Source organism: Aspergillus undulatus (genome assembly GCF_047715775.1).
Source record: "Aspergillus undulatus strain CBS 261.88 unplaced genomic scaffold BDV17scaffold_37, whole genome shotgun sequence".
NCBI classification, from domain to species: Eukaryota; Fungi; Ascomycota; class Eurotiomycetes; order Eurotiales; family Aspergillaceae; genus Aspergillus; species Aspergillus undulatus.
The window spans coordinates 230,293-249,858 of record NW_027396641.1 but is presented as its reverse complement, the minus strand read 5'-3'; the positions used below and the strand labels follow the sequence as shown (position 1 = coordinate 249,858).

At 51.4% G+C, this 19,566-nt stretch overlaps 9 protein-coding genes across 9 annotated transcripts; 6 read left to right on the top strand and 3 right to left on the bottom strand.

Moving 5' to 3' along the window:
- Positions 1-225: 225 nt before the first annotated feature.
- Positions 226-1,327, bottom strand: BDV17DRAFT_292977 (thiamine transporter TPC1; the record flags this gene model as incomplete). The annotated part of the gene is made up of 3 exons (XM_073762489.1): positions 226-1,126; positions 1,189-1,241; positions 1,295-1,327. The coding sequence occupies 3 exons, from the start codon at positions 1,325-1,327 to the stop codon at positions 226-228; spliced, it is 987 nt and encodes a 328-aa protein (XP_073613926.1).
- Positions 1,328-1,715: 388 nt separating this feature from the next.
- BDV17DRAFT_292976 (putative Gamma-butyrobetaine hydroxylase subfamily) lies at positions 1,716-3,219 on the top strand (the record flags this gene model as incomplete). Its single annotated transcript, XM_073762488.1, has 2 exons — positions 1,716-3,113; positions 3,169-3,219. 2 exons carry the CDS (start codon positions 1,716-1,718, stop codon positions 3,217-3,219), a joined length of 1,449 nt encoding a protein of 482 aa, XP_073613925.1.
- Positions 3,220-3,809: 590 nt separating this feature from the next.
- On the bottom strand, positions 3,810-4,733 carry BDV17DRAFT_282897 (PICOT family protein; the record flags this gene model as incomplete). The annotated part of the gene is made up of 2 exons (XM_073760274.1): positions 3,810-3,884; positions 3,969-4,733. The coding sequence occupies 2 exons, from the start codon at positions 4,731-4,733 to the stop codon at positions 3,810-3,812; spliced, it is 840 nt and encodes a 279-aa protein (XP_073613924.1).
- A 580-nt stretch (positions 4,734-5,313) lies between these two features.
- BDV17DRAFT_137007 (RNA exonuclease) lies at positions 5,314-7,788 on the top strand. Its single transcript, XM_073754238.1, has one exon. The coding sequence runs from the start codon at positions 5,428-5,430 to the stop codon at positions 7,603-7,605; it is 2,178 nt and encodes a 725-aa protein (XP_073613923.1). The 5' UTR covers positions 5,314-5,427; the 3' UTR covers positions 7,606-7,788.
- A 29-nt stretch (positions 7,789-7,817) lies between these two features.
- Positions 7,818-9,918, bottom strand: BDV17DRAFT_268081 (uncharacterized protein). Its single transcript, XM_073758431.1, has 2 exons — positions 9,292-9,918; positions 7,818-9,241 (listed from the first exon to the last, which is right to left on the bottom strand). Exons 1-2 carry the CDS (start codon positions 9,582-9,584, stop codon positions 7,918-7,920), a joined length of 1,617 nt encoding a protein of 538 aa, XP_073613922.1. The 5' UTR covers positions 9,585-9,918; the 3' UTR covers positions 7,818-7,917.
- BDV17DRAFT_268077 (threonine aldolase GLY1) lies at positions 9,907-11,697 on the top strand. The gene is made up of 3 exons (XM_073758430.1): positions 9,907-10,378; positions 10,442-11,395; positions 11,456-11,697. The coding sequence occupies exons 1-3, from the start codon at positions 10,204-10,206 to the stop codon at positions 11,560-11,562; spliced, it is 1,236 nt and encodes a 411-aa protein (XP_073613921.1). The 5' UTR covers positions 9,907-10,203; the 3' UTR covers positions 11,563-11,697.
- Positions 11,698-12,412: 715 nt separating this feature from the next.
- Positions 12,413-15,885, top strand: BDV17DRAFT_136975 (serine/threonine-protein kinase). Its single transcript, XM_073754237.1, has 4 exons — positions 12,413-12,515; positions 12,592-13,598; positions 13,656-14,056; positions 14,105-15,885. Exons 2-4 carry the CDS (start codon positions 12,723-12,725, stop codon positions 15,864-15,866), a joined length of 3,039 nt encoding a protein of 1,012 aa, XP_073613920.1. The 5' UTR covers positions 12,413-12,515; positions 12,592-12,722; the 3' UTR covers positions 15,867-15,885.
- A 1,478-nt stretch (positions 15,886-17,363) lies between these two features.
- Positions 17,364-18,514, top strand: BDV17DRAFT_292970 (putative alpha-1,6-mannosyltransferase subunit; the record flags this gene model as incomplete). Its single annotated transcript, XM_073762487.1, has 3 exons — positions 17,364-17,442; positions 17,499-17,784; positions 17,833-18,514. 3 exons carry the CDS (start codon positions 17,364-17,366, stop codon positions 18,512-18,514), a joined length of 1,047 nt encoding a protein of 348 aa, XP_073613919.1.
- A 469-nt stretch (positions 18,515-18,983) lies between these two features.
- On the top strand, positions 18,984-19,410 carry BDV17DRAFT_292969 (putative NADH-ubiquinone oxidoreductase 12 kda subunit; the record flags this gene model as incomplete). Its single annotated transcript, XM_073762486.1, has 2 exons — positions 18,984-19,209; positions 19,325-19,410. 2 exons carry the CDS (start codon positions 18,984-18,986, stop codon positions 19,408-19,410), a joined length of 312 nt encoding a protein of 103 aa, XP_073613918.1.
- Between the last annotated feature and the right edge of the window lie 156 nt (positions 19,411-19,566).

The following is a 19,566-nucleotide window of genomic DNA, read 5'->3' as shown; positions in this document are numbered from 1 at the left end:
ACAACCCCCTTCTTTTATGCCTAGCGTTCGTTGATTGCTCGTCCTTTTTTAATTCTCCCAATAGCCAAAACGCTAGATTCTTGACGGACAACCGTGAATTACAAATGAATATAATTTCCATTATTGTGTTCAAGCAAGGCGCCAAACGCCGAACCGTAGAATCTCCGTGTCCCCACCCATTTGGTCTAGATATACGAGGAGATCTATGATTCTATCTGTCTAATTCTATCCAGTAGAGTCTGCAGCCACTTCATACTCTTGAAGCAACTTTAATGCCCTCTCGTAAGTCCACATGGTCACCGCACTCGCCGGAGCCGCCTTGAAAAGGCTCACAGTCAAACCACGGTACAGTCCACGCACGCCTTGTGTCCTGGATATCATCCGCATGGTATTAAAAACACCCCGATACTCAGGAATGTTCCGATGCACATATAACGCACGCGTAGGCCCTTGAACCTGTAGCCGTTTCCGCACAAGGTCAAGCGGGAAAACACCCGTTTTCGCAAGGACACTCGCAACCACACCAGCCGCTGCGTCTCCAGAACCCGGTAATAGCGGGATGGGCGCGAGGTCCGGTGCAGAAGCCATCACAGGCCGGAGAGTCTCATACGTTGCAAAAAACAACCCCATATACGGCACAATCTGCCCCACAGCAGCACTGCACCCGCGGAAAAACCCAGCAGCCCCTTCATGCCTGGCAATATCCTTAACGGACGACAAAAGCGACCCGTAAACGCGATGCTCGCCGGACCCCTGCGCCGCGAACCGCGTGCGCAGCAAATCAAGCGGGTATGTCGACGCCGTCGCAATGCCACCCGCCACGGCACCTGATATAAACGACTCAACGGGCTGCGGGAATCGATGCGGATCGAGCTGGGCCAGGAGCTGCGTTGTCGTGCGGTACGCCGTGAATTGCATCGCGCCGTAGCAGACGTACATTAATTCTGCGGGTATGTTGCCCTTCCATAATCCCGTGAGGCCTTCTTCGCGCAGGATGGTCTTTATTGTGGATAGGGTGCCTTTGTAGACGGGACCGCGGACGTGGGCGTGGGAGGTTGGGTCGGAGAGGGAGTGGATTTGGAGTTGGAGGCGGATTTTCACGACGTCGAGGGGGGCTATGCAGAAGCTGTTAGGGGAGCGACATGTTAGCTGGGTTTCAATGAGAAGGAAGAGAGCAGGCAGACTCACCGTGAGATAAGACCGGCTACCCCGCCCGCCAGGACGACTTGTCGCCGTGTGCCCTAGGACTGTCAGTATAGATATTATTAAAAAGTAGAATGATTGGGGCACGTACTTCATCCTTGAGATGCTCGCCCCCGGCAGACATGCATGTGATAGGCGTGAAAAAGACGTGGGAGGTCGGGGGTTATCGGGGAAGGGCGGTTAGATGTTGCGCACAGCTGCCTCGGTCATCGAGTAAGGACTCAGGACTCAACTGAAGAGCGAATGTCGATGTGTCAGACTGTCGAAGGGTGTGACAAGTGTGTTTGTACCCTGTCCAAAGAAATTTGGGGTGCCAGATACAATATATAGTGGTATTTGTGTGACAATACAGAATTACACGATTGCCTCGGTTGGAAGGAGGGATGAACCGCGCTTAGGTGGCTTGGCTCCGCGTTGGACGGTCTCGAAGCTCCAGCTCCATGAGTTTCCCCTGATAGACAACCCCGCCATTGGGACTCATGAGTCTCACTCTTCACTCTTCACTCTTCGCCATGGCCCGCGCCCTACTTCGCGCTCGACTGCCCTTCCGCGGAGTGACTGTACCCAGAGTCCCCGTGCTATATGGCCGAATCCCCGTTAGCCCATCGGCCAACTACGCCAACCTACGGTCGTTCATGCATTCGCGCAGATTCAACCAGGAACTTTCAGCCGCAACGGAGTTGAATATAGATATGGACGAAGAGAAAGTTACATTCACGGGCTGGGGGCTGAAGCCAGTGGTAGTGTCATATATTGAACTGCGTGACCGCTGCAAATGTCCGCTTTGTGTGGACAGGTATTCCAAGCAACGAAACTTCCGGTTGTCTGATATCCCGCTCGGGATCAAACCCAGATCAATTACACCGAACGGAGATGTCTTCGAGGTAACCTGGAAAAGCGACGTGCCGGGATATGACTCTTCTCACGTGTCGAGGTTTTCGAGAGAGCAGCTCAAAAAGCCTTGGAAGCATTCCAGTGCACGTAGCACGACCTATGTAAAAAGACATCGCTATCTATGGAACCGAGATCTTTTGGAATATATGCAGCCTTGGATTTCATATGAGGACTACATGCACGACGATACGAAATTCACACGGGCTATGCGCTACCTTTCTTGTCTGGGAATTCTATTTCTGCGCGATATCCCCGACTCACGAGAAATGGTTGAGAAGATTGCCACGCGTATAGGGCCGCTTCGAAACACCTTTTACGGACCGACATGGGACGTCCGCACAATTCCCAAGGCTAAGAACGTAGCCTACACCAACCAGTTCCTTGGTTTTCACATGGATCTCATGTATATGAATGAAGCACCAGGCTATCAACTGTTGCACTGTCTTCGGAATTCATGTGATGGTGGAGAGTCGCTGTTTGCAGACACATTTAAGACTGCTGACTATATGTGGCGCAACCAAAAGCGCTACTTTGAAGCCCTCTCAAATTTATATATCCCATACGAGTACATGCACCCGGATCACCAATACTCGAAATGGCGACCAGTTTTCGAGAAAGGGCCGTTTTCTACCGATGGCGACGTCAAGGCTGTCAATTACTCCCCTCCTTTCCAAGGTCCCTTACAGTCGGTGACTACAGGCTCGAAATTAGAGATTGCACAACAAAAACTGGAGATGGAAGCCCTAAATTTTTTTGCCAACAGTCTTGAACGCAAAGACCAGGTATTTGAATTGAAACTCGAACCCGGCGAATGTGTCATTTTCGAGAATCGTCGCGTTGTCCATGCCCGCCGGCAGTTCAATACTGCATCCGGGGAGCGGTGGCTTGCTGGTGCCTATCTTGACAGCGATGAACTTTTATCTCGTTTCCGTGTGTTGGAGGATGCGAACCCAGACGCGTGGGCTTGCGGTCTTGGACAGTCTATTTCTGTCACCAAAAGGAACGCCCGGGAAAATGTACGTTCTCAAGTGAACCGGAACCTGAGATGAGCACTGATTGTTTGTTGAAAAGGCTCCTAGGAAAGCCAGGGAAGTCATGGAACCCGGCGAAGTACCTCAATAGCACTTCAGGTTCAAGCCCGACTATACGTACAGAGCGGCGGGGAATTATGAAGAAGCCAGGAAGTATCAACTACTTTCAGAGAGCTCTGAAAAAGTCAAATGAGGACATTGGGAAACCAAGAGGGGGCCTGAGATCTGACGCGTTTCATAAATTCAAACGGGGCAGGATGTTCCAAGGCAGACCGGGAATTTATAATAGCTGGGGAATCCGTAGAAATTAGCGAACCTGGAGAAGTCAGGGAACTGAGTGAAGTTAAGGGGCCTGGGGAAGTTAGGGAAACCGGGGAGGTTAGGGGAGCTAGCCAGCCTTGATCCTGAGCACTCCGACATCACTGGTAGGGTCGAGCATTGCTAGGGCTTAGTGCATGGGCTTAGTCTGCTTGGTTGATTTACGTATGATGTGCTTGCATATTACCCGTTCATTTTATATAGCGTCTGCTTAGCACTAGCCACGTAAATAAGACACCTGAAAGCGTGGTAGGATGATCCCTAAAAGTCATCGCTCGGTTCTGTAAATCTAAGTAACAATTGGAAGGAAGTGAGCTAAGCCCATAAATTGCCCCATGAGTCTTTTGAATCAGCTGTCTGCACTCAAGCAGCAGCAGTTGCCTTGTTAACGGAGTAGCTATCGAGGAAATTGGGGTCATTCTCGAGTTCTTCCTTGACCTGTATCAGAAACAAATTAGTCACGACGAACTTGATTAAATGCGGTACGGGAAGGGGAAGCGCCGATAGTTAAGGGATACATACGATATCTAACCCACCAACCAGCTCCCCACTAACCCACAACTGCGGGAAAGTCGGCCACTCCGCATACTCCTTCAGCCCCTGTCGTACATCCTCATCGGCCAGAATGTTAAAGAACCCATACTTCACGCTCCGCTCACGCAAGATACCAACCAACTGCCGACTAAACCCGCATTGGGGCGCACTAGGCGTTCCCTTCATAAACAGCATAACCGGCGCAGCCTTAACCAGATGCTCAAGCCGAGCAAACAGCGCCTCCTTGCTCTGCTCGGGCGTCAAGGCCGGCGCAGCAGCACCCGCGCCAGCTCCACCAGCCACAGGCGCCTGCGTAGCCGTCGCCGGCGCATCCTCCCTCGGCACAGCAGTCAAAGCAGGCGGGATCGTAGTCGGGCCCGCGCCATTCGCAGCTCCACCACCAGTCCCGGACCCGGCGTATCGCTCCACAGCATCGCGCACCTTCGTCGCCTCGCTGCCGCTGATGGATTCGAGGACTTGACCTTCCTTGAGCAGGACGACGTAGGGGACGGCTGTGACGTCGTACTCTTCGGAGATATCGGGAAGTTCTTCGGCGTTGACGCTAATGAAGGAGACGGTTGGCGGGGAGGTAATGGGGTATTGGGAGGCGAGGGCGGATAGGACGGCTCGCATTTGCGCGCAGGGGGCGGCCCATGGTGCGTGGAAGTAGAGGACGATGAGGGTTGAGGAGGGGATAGAGGCGAGGTGAGGGCCGAAGCTCTCCTCTGAGGTTATTTCGAGAAGCGTCGACATCGTGTGACTGAGGGAGGTGACTCTGCTCTGATGTGGGGTGGGTTGGAGAGCGGCGGGGGAAAACGGAACGATGGAAAAGCGAGAGGGGTCGTTCTCGAACGGCTGTTGGGGGGTGGTGAGCGAAGTAATATAAGAGGAAAGAACAAAAGAAGGAGGGTAAATACGCAAGAGAGGCGACAGGAATTGATGAGTTAAGACTCGAGACAATGAAGTAGGAGAAGACGAGAGGAGAAAGCGAAATGACGATTCGATCTGATAAGCGGCCAAACTCGCCTCCGGTCGCGGATCCGAACTTTTTTTCGCCTGGGACGTATTCCGATTACACAATTTCTTACACTCAGCCAACCATTACGCTGGGAAATCAAGGGACATTGCCACAGTCCGCGGAATTGGCGGTCTGCTTAGACGCAAGACCACATATTGGGCTTACGGAGCAAAAGATCACGGAGAGCTCCCGTGGTGATTGATCGAGGATCGCTGTCAGTCGTGGGGGTTCAGCCCAGCTGCCCAGGATCAGATAACGAGCACAGGATGCATACGACATGTTACCATATTGATACAGGTCGATCAATCTGACACTGTCACGTGAACGCCGCAAAAGTTGCCCGACCGGTCCTCTCACCATTCACCATTCAGAGTGCCTCGCATTGAAAGAACTCCCGACAGGCACAATTGAGCCGCTTCCCTCTCAGAGATGCCAAAGCGCAAGCACACAGAACCTGGGTACTCAGACGATCCGGACCCGGTCATGACGAACCCTGACTCACAAGGATTTGGTTTAGGCCAGACTCTCTCGCTGCTGTCGAAGAACGAGGCCGCGCAGGATGGCAGCAGTAATCCAGCAGCTGCGCAGCCGGATAACGGCCGTCATAGCCCGCTTAATGACGCCGATGACGGTATAGATGATAAACGCCCCGCGAAGAAGAAACGGCTAAACGGCGAGAAGGTCAAATATCCCGCCCTCACTTTTGTCGAAGGCCGACAATTGCAGTCCCCAGTTCGCATCGCCGACCTCCAGCATTTGCTCCTCTTTTGCTTCGCAGATGGCATCGCGCCCCAATGGGTTGCTGTGAAGAATGTGACTCGTTTCCGGAAGGCTGTATATATGATGGTCCCTGGGCTGGAGTTGGGGATGTTTGATGGAACGATTTCGTTTAATGCGTCGCAAGCCAAAGAAGTCGCCCAGGATACAGCTGGCGAAGATACGGTATATACGAAGGCAGCAGATTTCGCTAGATGGAAAGAAGGGCTTCCGCTTGAGGACCGGTCTCACCTACACAAACCTCGCCCTCTGTCCCGCAGTGACGTTCCTGAGCCGTTGCAGCCATTAGCCGACATGTTCCCCCATGCTTGGCCTATCCGGGCCCCTGGTGACTCAAAGTATAACAAAGTTCACTCCCCTCTGCAAGCCATTCTCATGGCACCCTTGCCCAAAAACAAAGAAAAAAGCGCGAAAGGCCCGAAACCGCCTCGAGTTGACAAGAGCCTTGTCTTCAAGCGAACGCCTATTACGAATTATATCAGTACTGCTATGGAATTGCGGGAAAATGAGTATCCTCTACACCCCGCTCTTTCAACATCTGAAGACGAGAAGCTGGCCCTAGAAGAGACTCGCAAACGGCTGGGCCAAAATGTGAGTGATGGATGGGTAGACACTCGTGTAAAAAGCCTGGAAGATGGCACTGTCCCTGATGCCGAGATTGAGCAAGGGAGCATGACAGCAGGACGTGATGTATTTGCTCTAGACTGTGAGATGTGCATCACCGAGGGCGGAAATTCAGAACTTACCCGCATCAGCGTGGTCCGCTGGGACGGGGAGGTTGTGCTTGACGAGCTCGTAAAGCCTAAGCTTCCCGTCATTGACTACTTGACTCGCTTCTCGGGAATCACTCAGGAGATGTTAGATCCTGTCACCACTACCCTCGCCGACATCCAGCAAAAACTCCTCACCATCTTCACTCCTCGCTCCATCCTCACCGGCCACTCAATCAACTCAGACCTCAACGCCCTCAAACTCACCCACCCCTTCATCGTCGACACTACCTTTCTCTACCCTCACCCCCGCGGTCCACCACTCAGAGCTAGCCTAAAATGGCTCTGCCAGAAATACCTCGGCAGGGAAATCCAAAAAGGCACGACAGGCCACAACTCCATCGAAGACGCCCGCGCCGTCCTCGAACTCGTCAAGCAGAAATGCGAAAAGGGCGAACAATGGGGCACAAGCGACGCCTCTAACGAGAGCATCTTCAAACGCCTAGCCCGGCATACCGCCCCCGGGCAACCTGTGTCAAATGGCGAAGGGACAGGAACAGGGCGCACCGGTGCCGTCGTCGATTGGGGCGCTCCCGAGCGTGGCCTCGGCGCCCACGCGACCGTCGCGATCGGCTGCAGCAATGACGAAGCCGTCGCAAAGGGCGTCGCGGCCGCTGTAAACGGCAAGGGAAGCAACCCCTCCATCCCCGGCCCCGGAGTCGACTTCGTCTGGGCACGCATGCGTGAGCTCGAGATCCACCGCGGCTGGTGCAATCGGCTTCCCGATCCCAAGAACGCGAATGAGTCCACGGCTGTTCCTGAGAATGAAAACGAGCGGTCGACGAAGACACTATCGGACGTCGTCTCACAAACTGTCTCGCGCATAAAAGAGGTCTACGAGTCTCTTCCGCCGTGCACGCTGTTTGTCGTGTATTCGGGGACTGGAGACCCGAGGGAAGTCAGCCGGCTTCAGTCGATGCAGAAGGTCTTCCGTGATGAGTATCAGTCTAAGAAGCCTTGGGATGAGTTGACTGTTAAATGGACGGATACGGAAGAGCAGGCGTTGAAGAAGGCTTGTGAGAAGGCTAGGGAGGGGTGTGGGTTTATGTGTGTGAAGTAATGCCGCTCACCGTCTGGGTGGTTGTTAAAACCGGATGCATGTTCTAATTGATGTTGATGTTGATGTTGACGTTGATGTATGTGTAGATAGCCTAGTCTACCTCTTACGCATGTCTAGGATACCCTATGTGAAGCTACCTTATACTACAGCCAGCTACTCGAAACCTATCCTGAAAAAAGGTGTTATATCAACTTCAACATATCGTCAAAGCTAGCCAAATTCATCATTCAAGTACTTATACATCGTAGAAGTAAATGTGGTCTGTATATGGCATACGGCACTTTTTTCCCTTTCTCTAAAAGTTCAAGATACCTATCGTGTCTCGGTATCCATAGCCTCTTCGCGCTGCATGGCTAGCTTGGCCATGTTATCCCGCGCAGCGGATTGCGCTTTTCTTTTCTCGTTCATTTCGACCTTGTTTCCATTCTCGGCATTTGTATTTTCTTTACCGAGTTCGACGATAGGGTGAGTGGTTGATTCTGCGGAGGTGTTCTTGCCTTGCTGTGGTTTTTCTGCGCTCGACTCCGCATTGCCGATTGATACTCTGTGTCTTGTGTTTATAGATGTGGCGCGCGAACGGCCGCGTTTACTGCGTGAGCGGGTGGGACGGTTCTCGAGCGTTATCTGCTGGTCGTTAGGTGTGGAGTTTGGGTGGTTGCCGTTTTGTTCGTTTAGCGGAACTGTCTTGGTAGTTGAGGTGAGGTCGGGTTGTGTGGTCTGACTGATCAATTTCCGGGGAGGACGTCCCCTTGGCTTCTTATTGCCGCTCGAGGTTCCGCTTGATGAGAGACGCTGTCGTTTTGCAGCGGGTTCGTCAACAGAGAGATGGGGAGGTGTGTGGTGGAGTGAATGGCCGACTTCAATCTGAAGTCTCGGAGATTGCGAGGAGGGATCGTGAGATTCTGCTGGTATTCGATTGTCTTTCAATGGAATTTTGACGGAGGGTATGCTGGTCTCTGCCAGAGAGAAATCGATCATGCTGTCTCCGTCATCCCCCTCATCGAAAGAGTCTGGAACCGGTCGTTCGCGGTCACCTTGATCGTGCTCTGGAAAAGGGAACGGTCGTTTTCTGCTTCCCTGAAGCAGTCCTGGAGATGCAACTTCTGGAATAGGCGCTTCAACGGTCAACGTTGGGAGTGCGTGCCTTGCCGCCGTGTGTTCCTCCACATAACGGTTGCGGAACTTCAATGCCTCGATTTCAAGCTTCAACTTCTCAATCTCGTCCGCCTTCGATTTAAGCTCCTTCAGCACGGTCGAGACCATATTGAAATTGGGGTTTGCGAGATCATGTTCATTGGGGAGACGGCTGGGACCGTTCAACTCAATACGCATGGCGGTAAATGCGTTCTTCAACTCGTGCATCGTATCATGCAGATTACTGACAGAGCTGGAAATGTGGTCAAGGCTTACACCCTGTTGTTGAATTTGATGTTCCACAGAAACATCGTATGCGCCCATTTCGTTCGAGTCGGTTGGTACTAGAGCTCCGGGCTGAGTCGTAAATGGAAGCGTCTTGGGTCTGGGGAACAGGAGGTCTTCGAGCACGCCTTCTCCGTCTTTGAATGCGGCATCTACCGTGCGCATGGTGACGATCTCAAGTAAGGAAACTTTCGATAACTTCCAGAAAACATTGGGGCTAATCAATAAGCATCTTCTGAATAACCCTCCTTGAGGAAGACACCTTACCCATTATCCAAATCGCATATAACACCCAGTTTCTGTTTACATAGCTTGCACCCGATCTCTTGAACAATGCGTCCACGTATTAGGCTGAGCTCGGACGAGTGCGGAATCTGTTTCTTGTCGGGAGATATGGAGATTCGGTGAAGCTGTATACTCAGCCATCCAGCGACAACTGAGTATGAGTTCGAAAGCTTCACCCACTCGTTCTCGAGGACAGCGAGGGAGCTCAAGCATTGCGAACACTGGCAAAGAATGGCCGGGCGGGTAAGTTTGGAGAGATCCATGGTGGTCGACATGATGCTAGAGTGCAGGAAGGTTGCGGGTGCGGTGTGCGCCACCTGTCGTGGGGAGATTTGGGAGCATTCCAAGGTTGCTCGTTGCAGAGCGAAGATGTCTGCAAAGATTCCGGAGGGGGGTCTGGACTGCTGACTCAGCCACTTACTCGAACACGCTGGCGGCACTTTTCCGTTTGCGGCATATCGATAAGAGCTCAGGCGCGTGGTGGTACGGCGCTAGTCTGTATAGGACTAGGCAGTTTCTTTCCAAGTTCCAACGACCTCCCTGAACGGATTTAAGCCCGGAGGTGGAGAAATTGTTGCTGGCGCCTGGTCTTCCTCGGTTGACGCCATACTTTGATGTGCTTGACTCCTAGAAGAATGCTATTGTCAGTAGGTTCATAGTACAATGGTGCTACATTTGTAGGTGTGTCTCAGTAGGCATGTGCCATAATATCTCAATTTGTGCTGTCAAATAAGCCAGCGGAGAATCTCCGAGGTTCTTCGCGAAGCAAGAGAATACCCCACATCAGCTTCGATCATGAATGTGACTCCTGTTGACTCAACTTTTGATAGGAGTTTCTTTCTTAGATCAGAACCCCTCCCTCTCATCGAGTCTCAACCTTGAGATTGAACCTGAATGAAGCGCTTCGCTTGCCCTGTCATCCAATTTCCACGCTTGTTCCGACCGAGCGTGTCCGCTCTACAGACTAGGAACGGCTTGAGACCCATCGCGAACATGGCGACATCATTAAGTGCAGTTAATGGCAAGACATCATGGCATGGTGCAGGAACGGCGGAATTCGATCTAAGGAGTGAGTAAAAAAGCTCGCACCTTAGAAATAATGTCACTCATCTGCTAAACATCTCGTTGACAGGTGACACCATGACCAAGCCAACGCCGTCCATGCTCGAAGCGATCTGCCAGACAACACTGTTAGACGATGTCTTCGAGGAGGACCCGGTGACAAATGGCTTGCAAAATTATGTTGCGCAGCGCACAAACCACGAGGCTTCCCTCTTGGTCATGTCCGGTACAATGGGCAACCAAGTCGCCATCCGCACCCACTTGGTCGAGCCTCCATACTCAGTCGTCTGCGACTACCGCTCTCATATCATCTGCTACGAGGCCGGGGGCATCAGTGCCTGGACCGGGGCTACAGTCATACCCATCGTTCCCAAGAATAACACCTACCTTACGCTCGAAGATGTCCAGAAGAAAGTCGTGATTAGCGATAACGTCCACACATGCCCTACGAAATTGATAAGCCTCGAGAATACTCTAGACGGAATGATTATGCCGCTGGAAGAAGCTCGCAGAATTACAGAGTGGGCGCACAAGAACGGAATCAAGGTACATTTGGATGGCGCTAGGTTGTGGGAAGCCGTCGTCTCCGGGGCAGGGAGTTTGGCAGATTATACTAGCCTCTTTGACAGCGTCAGCTTGTGCTTTTCGAAAGGTCTAGGTGCACCAATCGGCAGCATCATTGTTGGTTCGGAGGCTTTTATCAAAAAGGCGCGCTGGTTCCGCAAGTCAATAGGAGGTGGTACTCGTCAAAGTGGAGTGATAGCTGCAGCCGCGAGGGTCGCGCTGGACGAAACATTTGGGCCAGATGCTTACGGCCAGCAAGGGAAGCTGCGAGAGACTCATATCAAAGCAAAGCGCGTTGCAGATATGTGGACGGACCGTGGTGGTAAGCTAGCTTGCCCGGTCCATACCAACATGGTCTGGCTGGATATCGAAGAATCTGGCCTTGGTCCCAATGACCTGGCTGAAATCGGGAAGGAGAAAGGGTTGAAACTTCTGGGGAACCGAATTGTTGTCCATTACCGTAAGTCCTCCACGACCAACATTCGTGATTGTGTGCTTGGAAAGTTCTAACATATCCCAGAGGTATCGGATGATGCCATCAAGCGCCTAGAAGAGGTATTTGACTTGGCATTCAATGGCCAGTACCAGCAGAGTGCCGACACGAGTAAGCCTTATGGGAGCCGATAACCGCCCTCTGCATATCCTCTCGATTTCTGCAGCCTTTCCCTCAATGCATACATACAGATAGCCAACATAACAGACTAATTCTCATCAGAAGTTGAAAGAGGGATACAAAGAATGGACAATAGACATGAATACTCCGTAAGAACCAAAGCAATTATCCCATCTTCACGAGTAAGAGCAAGTGAATATAGAGTGAAGGCTGAGGCGCCCCGGAAAAACCTACGACCGACTGAGCTTCAACAAAGAAACCATGGGCCGCTCCCGTGAGCCCCATGGAGAGTTTGTCTGATTCGCTCTCGCCCATTGCTGTGGCCTCAGGAACCATAATTTGCTGCCTGATTTCTGCTTTGGGCTTTCGTCGAGACAAAGCTGAGCCATCTCCCGCGTCTTCCTGTGCGTTTCTCGGACGACGAGTCGGCGACTCGAAGACTCAGAACCAGACAGTCTCTTGTCTCGTCCCCGTCTATTCCGCCTGCCAAGCAGAACCCATCGTCGCAATCAGCCTCGCTGGTTTTGGGTGGCTGAGGCGGATTTGTCAACTGTGTACGTTCAAGCTTCCTTCATCTTCTGTGAATTGTGAAGCAGCGCATGGACTAACAGGCAACGACTCACTACAGAGATAATCATTTTCCTCCCTGAATTATTGTGTACAATACTACCGTCGTCGCTCCCTTTTTTGAATGACATTTCGCTGCCGTCGAAAAAAAAATAGTGTTTGGAAATAACGGATCATCGCCATTGTTGGAGTCAGTCAATTATCTTGGTGAACAAGTCCATTCATACCAAACCCCCGGCATCCTTGCTTGTACCCCCGACCTCTTGCGTCCTGCTTGGTGCATCGCAATTCCTCTCAAACTCGCTGGTGAACTCCCTCGACGTACCTTTGCGACTGGCTACAAGTAACTTTTGGCGTGGGGTGGACGTACCGCAGAACCTTTTTTTTGGTATTCCTAAAGGTAAAGTGACCGGCTGCCGGGGTCCTAGGAGCTATCTGCGTTGGTATCAAGATCTCGAACACTGATGCGTGGTCAGATCTATGATATGGACAACTAGTTGGATCAGAACATCCAGACTTATCTCAGGTCTACCCATATGTCAACAACCTTCCGTTTTGGAGCGTACATTTGGTTAATCTGCCGACTTGCGACCACTACCAGCCCAGAATGGAGGCAACTCAAGAATCGACTCAGCCATACACGGATCCTCGACGCGGGGGCCTAAATAATTCTGGTCTGCTAGAAGAAGACCTGACAGACGTCATCTGTATTCTTCACCCCACCTCCCATCTTGCTCTTGAAGCAGTAGCCGCAACCGCTCGTGCTGCGCCTTGGCATATTCTGCAGCAGGATGCATTAAAATATGGCATCTCCGGCATCGCTGCTCTAGACATCGCTCTTAGATTGTCATCCAAAGTGATCGACCCAAGCAAAGGATTTTGCTTTGGGCGTAACCTCGACCGTTCCGACATCCTTCTTGCAGCGGATCCCACATCCAGGCGTATCTCAAACACTCATTTCCGCATCTACTTCACCGATGACGGGATTCTCATGCTTGAGGATCTCTCGACCAACGGCACTGTTGTAGACGACTGCCGCCTCCGCAAGCGAGAGCAAGAAAGAAGCCGGATGCTAACAAATGGCTCCGTTATCTCAGTCGTCAATGGTAATGTTGCTTCAGAAGAGGTCAAGTTTGTGGTACGCATGCCCAATAGGGATGGGCTTACGGAACTATATGCCAAGAACCTCCAGAAACACATTGGTCAAACCCAGCCTGGCACTGTGCAACCCGGCAAAGGTCAATTGTCCGGTCCTGGTTTTCAGTCCTGGAATACCCACGGAATGCATTGGTCGGGTAGCCCAACCTACAATGTCACCGGGCAGATCGGGAAGGGTGCGTTTGCAGTGGTCTACAAACTAGCTACCAAGCAAACTGGAGCTGTCTATGCCGCCAAGGAACTTGATAAACGCAGATTCATGAAGAACGGCGTATTGGATCGAAAGGTAGACAACGAAATGAAGATCATGAAGGACCTCAAGCATGTAAGTGGATAGTTTCTCAAGGTGACCACTCATCCAGCTAATGCCATTACTTGACAGCCGAACATTGTTCAGTATATCGACCACCATGAGCATGACCGCTGGATCTATATTATCATGGAATTTGTTCCTTACGGGGAGCTGTCAACATACCTACAAAACATGGTCAAAATATCTGAGGATATGGTGAAGACTATCGCTCGGCAAGTACTTCATGCGCTGAAGTATCTTCATAAGCGAAACATCACACATCGCGATATCAAGCCCGACAACATATTGATCTCATCATATGAGCCTTTGAAAGTAAAGCTGTCAGATTTTGGTTTGTCCAAGGTCGTTCAAGAGGAGACATTCCTTAAAACATTTTGCGGCACACTTCTTTACTGCGCACCAGAAGTCTACCCCGAGTACGACATGTATCGCCGCGGCGAGGTGAGGAAGCGACGCAGGGTTGGCGATCCGTAAGTGACTCCGTAATTGCTGTTTTGTCGCCTTCTGACCATGATTAGGCAACCCAAAACTTCTCCGTATGATCAGTCAGTGGACATGTACTCGCTCGGTGCCGTTCTTTATCATCTGCTTGCTGGGATTCCTCCATACACTGGCCGGGGTGATGACCGAGGGGCGCAGATGTTGCGAACCATCATGACAACAGAGGCAGACTACGACATTCTCCGCGGCGAGGGCGTATCTGAAGAAGGCATTGACCTGATTTCGCAACTCTTGAATCGTGACCCTCACCTTCGTCCGAAAGAGCGGGACTGTCTGAGACATCCTTGGCTAGTCGACGTCCCTGATGTGGATGAATATGAAGATGATGATTTGAAGTCCGATTATTCAGACGGTCTTTCTGCTATCGGTGAAGACGCCGAGGACGATCTGGACGCCTCTCAACTCTCTCTAGAAGAAAACCAGGACTTCGACGGCGAGATTCCTGAGAATGACAGTGATCCGACTTTGTCAAAAAGGCCTAGGATTGATCCTCCCCCTGCAGAGATTCCATACCCTTCGCTTCCACCCCTTGAAGCTTCCCAGCATCCCCAACAAGTTCCCCAGTCCACAACCAGACGTCTATTCGGAGAGATCACTTCATCAGCTTTACGCAGCTCCCATGCCCTAGGCGCCAACATGGATGCATTCGAGGATGGCAATTACAGCATCCACGATTTCGTTTCTTCAACCGGTGAGTCGATGATCAGTTACGGCGACAGCCTCAACTCCGTCCTATCCCTTCCGGACAATCCCACCGCTGGATCGGCACTTAGCTTACTGGGGGCTGAGAATCTCGTCCGGCAGCTCAATATGAACTCGTGGCACCCTGGCACTTCCAGAAACCCGCTTCGCTCCACCGAGACAGCAGACCCTCAACCCAATGAAGGTTTCGAGGCTGCTGACGATAAAGCTCAGGAAGAAATTCCGCAGCCGAATTCTCTTACGACCCCCAAAGCAGCCAAATTCAGTCGACGAATTGAGTTGCCGTTGCCGGATACTGCTAGTGAACGTTCTAGCTCGGATGATAGTAACACACGATATGTAGGCGGCCAGCAACAACAACAACAGCAACATGAGAACAACACGGGCGAACCAGGAGAAATTTTCGACGTCGAACTTGCAACTACAATGGACGTCAAAACCGGTCAGCCGGTCTCCGATGATACAGATTCGAGGGGCTTCGAACCACCCGCCGACCCTACACAAATGGGTGGGCCTGTCGCAATCCCGAGGCCTCTGCCGCCGATACCTGGTCAGTCGCGCCCTCTATTAGGAAAATTAACTACTTTACCCGGATCTATTTTTGACCTTACCCTTCGACTGGAGGATCGCTTGACGTCTTGGGGTCGCGGTCCTCAAGCAAGTATCTGTTATCCCGAGCCATTGGATACTCGCATTCCTGCCTACGCCCTTGAGATTACTTTTTGGGCATCAAGACTTGAAGAGCGTATAGCTGCAGGCCAAGACTGGATGACCATTCCCGGGACGATGGCTCATCTCTCGACGAAGACGCGCAAGTGTATTTGGGTCAACGATATCGAGCTTCACAAAGGCCCTGAAGGAGGTATGCATTTCGGCAAGTTGTATACGGGCGATATCATCACGGTCTACCGCCACCGCAACAAGTTCTTGAGGTTCAGGTGCGAGTTCTACCATGGAGACAGCGTGCGCGAGCGACCAGAGCATGAGAAAGGATTCTCGGTGCGCAAAGTTCTCACTTCTAAAGACGCCGCGGCCAATCAACAACCGGTGCGGCGGAACACTGCCCTAAAGGAGTAATGCCATGCGCCTAAGAATTGGTTGAAGAAATCTCAGCATTAACTGGTCTGGATTTTTTTTTTGGCATATCCGCTTGGGTAAAGAAAGTAGGCGTCGGTGCCTTGGTTTGCTGCCGCCTTTTGGAGTTCCCCGCCCCGAACATGCAAATACAACAAAAACACGCAAACAAAAGAAATAAAAGGATAAAAAAGGCTCGGGAAAGCTAATTGTACCTTTACTCGTCATATCTATCTAGAATAATGTCAATGGCATGTGTATTGATAGGGTCGTCCATTTATGATGCCATTCTAAGTATAGCGCGTGTTATTCGCAAGCGGAAATCGACCATCCAGCTGGAGCCCGCGGCCCAAAGCTTGCTTCAAGCTTCATCTCTGCATTCTACAAAAGCCGCATGCGTGGAAAGGTCGCGAATCGGACCAAATGCGATGTTCGCAGGCTAATTCTGGCGTCTGGATTGTCCAATTGACTTGTCCAATATCGACGGCTGCCTATAGTCGTACAATCCTGGTTGTCCATTCGCTCGTTGTGATGACGATGTGAAGTTCCAGCCATCGCCGCTTCATTCCAACATTTACAAGAAGGCAGTAATGGCAGTCATCGAAAGTTACTTTAAATAGCTTCTCGACCCACAGGAGCTACGGCCTGGACCCTGAGTTCTGAGTCCCTGACCCCAGGCTCCATTCCTCCAGTGACGAAAGCGGGACATCCAACCGTTCGCGGCAAGCTCTCCCCAGATCCTCACGGCCTTTGCAACCGGCAACTTTCCTTGTTTCTGCTGCTGACTTTTTATCTCGCTTGTGTTTAGTTCAGCATGTCGCCGGGTCTGATTGCTTTTGAGCCACTACGGAGTACAAACATTCCTGCAGGTTGCTGCTCCCACGAGGACTGCAGATCGCTTTGATGATCTGCGATCTTGTTGTCTTCTGCATGCTCTGTATAGCTCGAGGAACTGAACTGCAGCACCTCTCATATTGCGCGCTCTCTAAGAGCGCTTGGTGACACTTTAGCGTGTCTTTTCCGGGGATCACGACTCGCCTCGCACCGGATCGCTTCCCTGCCGTTCGGACCTTTGCGATGAAGTACCTCCTCTCTCAAAACACCAGTATCACGAAGGATTGACTTCTTGGCTGACATTACCACGGATTTCGCCCTTGAACTTGAACCATGTCGCTGACCCGATTACCCTCTCCCCGTCCGGGTGGAGGGTGGTCTAGTCCTGGTTCGACACCGGGAAGTGACAGATCAACTTTTCACAAAGGCCTCTACCCACCCAGCGCAACTGATCCATGGCTATCTGCTAAAGCGAAAAGCGATGAGGTCCGGGGTTACCCATCCTTCTCTACGAGGAACAACGGATTCTTCTCGCGCTCCAAACGTCAGATCTCCACAATCCTTCCAAAGTCGCGTACTAGGTCTAAGTCGCCCAAGGGATATGCTGAGAAAAATCATATTGTATATGGGCGTGGACGGGGTTTGTGCTCATTATTGCCGGTGAAGATGGTTCCGCGACGTAGGAGGTCACGGCTCTTACTTGCCCTGGTGTTCTCATTCGTTGGGTATCTATTTCTTTGGCTCTGTAAGTGCCCCTATAACACTTCGAATTGCATTGGGTGCTGAGTATTCTCTATCTAGTCTTTGCCGAAACGTTCAGGCGATCTGCTCTCGGAGGCGGCCGTAAGTTTGTGATAATTGTGGAGTCGAACGTTGAGGGCGGGGTCATGGAGTGGAAAGGAGCCAGGGAATGGGCCATTGAACGAAACAGCATCACGAATAAGAAGGAGTACGCTAGGAGATGGGGATACGAACTGGAGACTGCCAATATGTTAGCAAAGAAACGCTATTCACATGAATGGCGCCAAGGCTGGGAGAAGGTCGACATTCTGCGTGAAGCCATGCGGAAGTATCCCAACGCGGAATGGTATGTGAAGTTGAAGAGTCAATGATGACAAGTACTAATGGTTTATAGGTTCTGGTGGCTTGATCTCAACACTTATATCATGGAGCACTCGTACTCCCTTCAGGGCCACTTGTTTAACCGCCTGGATGAGATTGTTTACCGCAATATTAACGAGTACAACCCTCTGAATATAACCCACCCACCAACCGAGCCATATCTGGATAAACTAACCAGGTCGGCCGAGGGCGACAACAAGCCATCATCAATCCATTTTCTGCTTTCACAAGACTGCGGCGGCTTCAACCTGGGCTCGTTTTTTGTCCATCGGTCTATATGGTCAGAGTGGCTGCTAGACATCTGGTGGGATCCTCTCATGTACGAACAAAGGCATATGCAATGGGAGCATAAAGAACAAGACGCTCTCGAATACCTCTACACCAACCAACCCTGGATCCGCAGCAGCGTCGCCTTCCTCCCCCAGCGGTACATAAACTCTTTCCCTCCTGGAGCCTGTGGAGACACACTCGACCCAGCGGTCCATTATACTGAGGATGCGCGAGACTTTGTTGTCAATATGGCTGGTTGCGATTATGGTCGAGACTGCTGGAACGAGATGTACCAGTATCGCGAATACAGCAAGTGGCTGAACCGGACAGCGTGGGAACGTATACGAGACAACTTGACTGCCTTGTATTATGTATTATTTGGGGGAGAAAGCTCCCAGTATTTCGCTGAAGCGCCGCAGGAGTAATGTTGCATTTGTTGCTTGTTTTACCAGCGCGATATGGCGTTGTTTCGTTTAATTTTTCTCATTGGCATGGTGTTGGGGCTTGTATTGTAACAGCTACAGCTGCCCTCTTGCATACGATTATAGAGATGAGGCATTGCAATCATTTGAACGCTTACCACCCTTAGAACCGGATTAATTCTCTGCTTGTTACCTCAAGGCTATTTACATGTCTATAAGTCACGTGATAGCATGGAAAGGCCTGCAATTGTGGATTACTCCGCCCACCGTACGCACCGACCGCCAAACGCCCACCCAATCAAATCACCCCAATTGCACATGTAACCCGCGGGCATCACCAACCTTACCTACCTGTCTCCGGCAAAAGCCTGGCTCGAGCAGCTCACCTCCATCTCAAGCTCCAAGCTCAATCCACCACAGAAAACCCCCAATCGAACGTCCTTTACATCCACAAATCCCACTCGCAACCAAAATGCCTACCCCCGAATCCGCCTCCTTCCTCGCCAAAAAGCCCACGGTGGCCCCGACCTACGACGGCGTCGACTTCGAGGACAACGTTGCCGTGCACAATGCCCGCGACGCTATCATCCGGGAGCAGTGGGTGCGCAGCATGATGAGCCGGCTTGTTGGCGAGGAGCTGGGCAAGTGTTATGCGCGCGAGGGGGTTAACCATTTGGAGAAGTGTGGGAAGTTGAGGGGTATGTTTTGTAACTTTATCCTTAACCTGGTCTTGTGGGAGGGTTGGTTTGGTGGGAATTGGAGGATGGGCTGTGCAAGAATGTGGTATGCTAATTGGTTTTTTTTTACGTGCAGAAAAGTACTTTGAGTTGTTGAGCGAGAGGAAGGTCAAGGGTTTCTTGTTTGAGGAGAAGAATTACTTTGCTTCGAAGTCGACGTAAGGGACGGATTGTCGAAAGAGAGGAGGGAAAGTCTGGGTAAATTTGGAGGAGGAATTGGGGGTCGGTTGACTAAAGAGGATAGACCGGGTTTTTCTTACATTTTCCTTGTGTGCATTATTTGAATGATATTGTGTTTTTAGCAGTTGATGTACTATC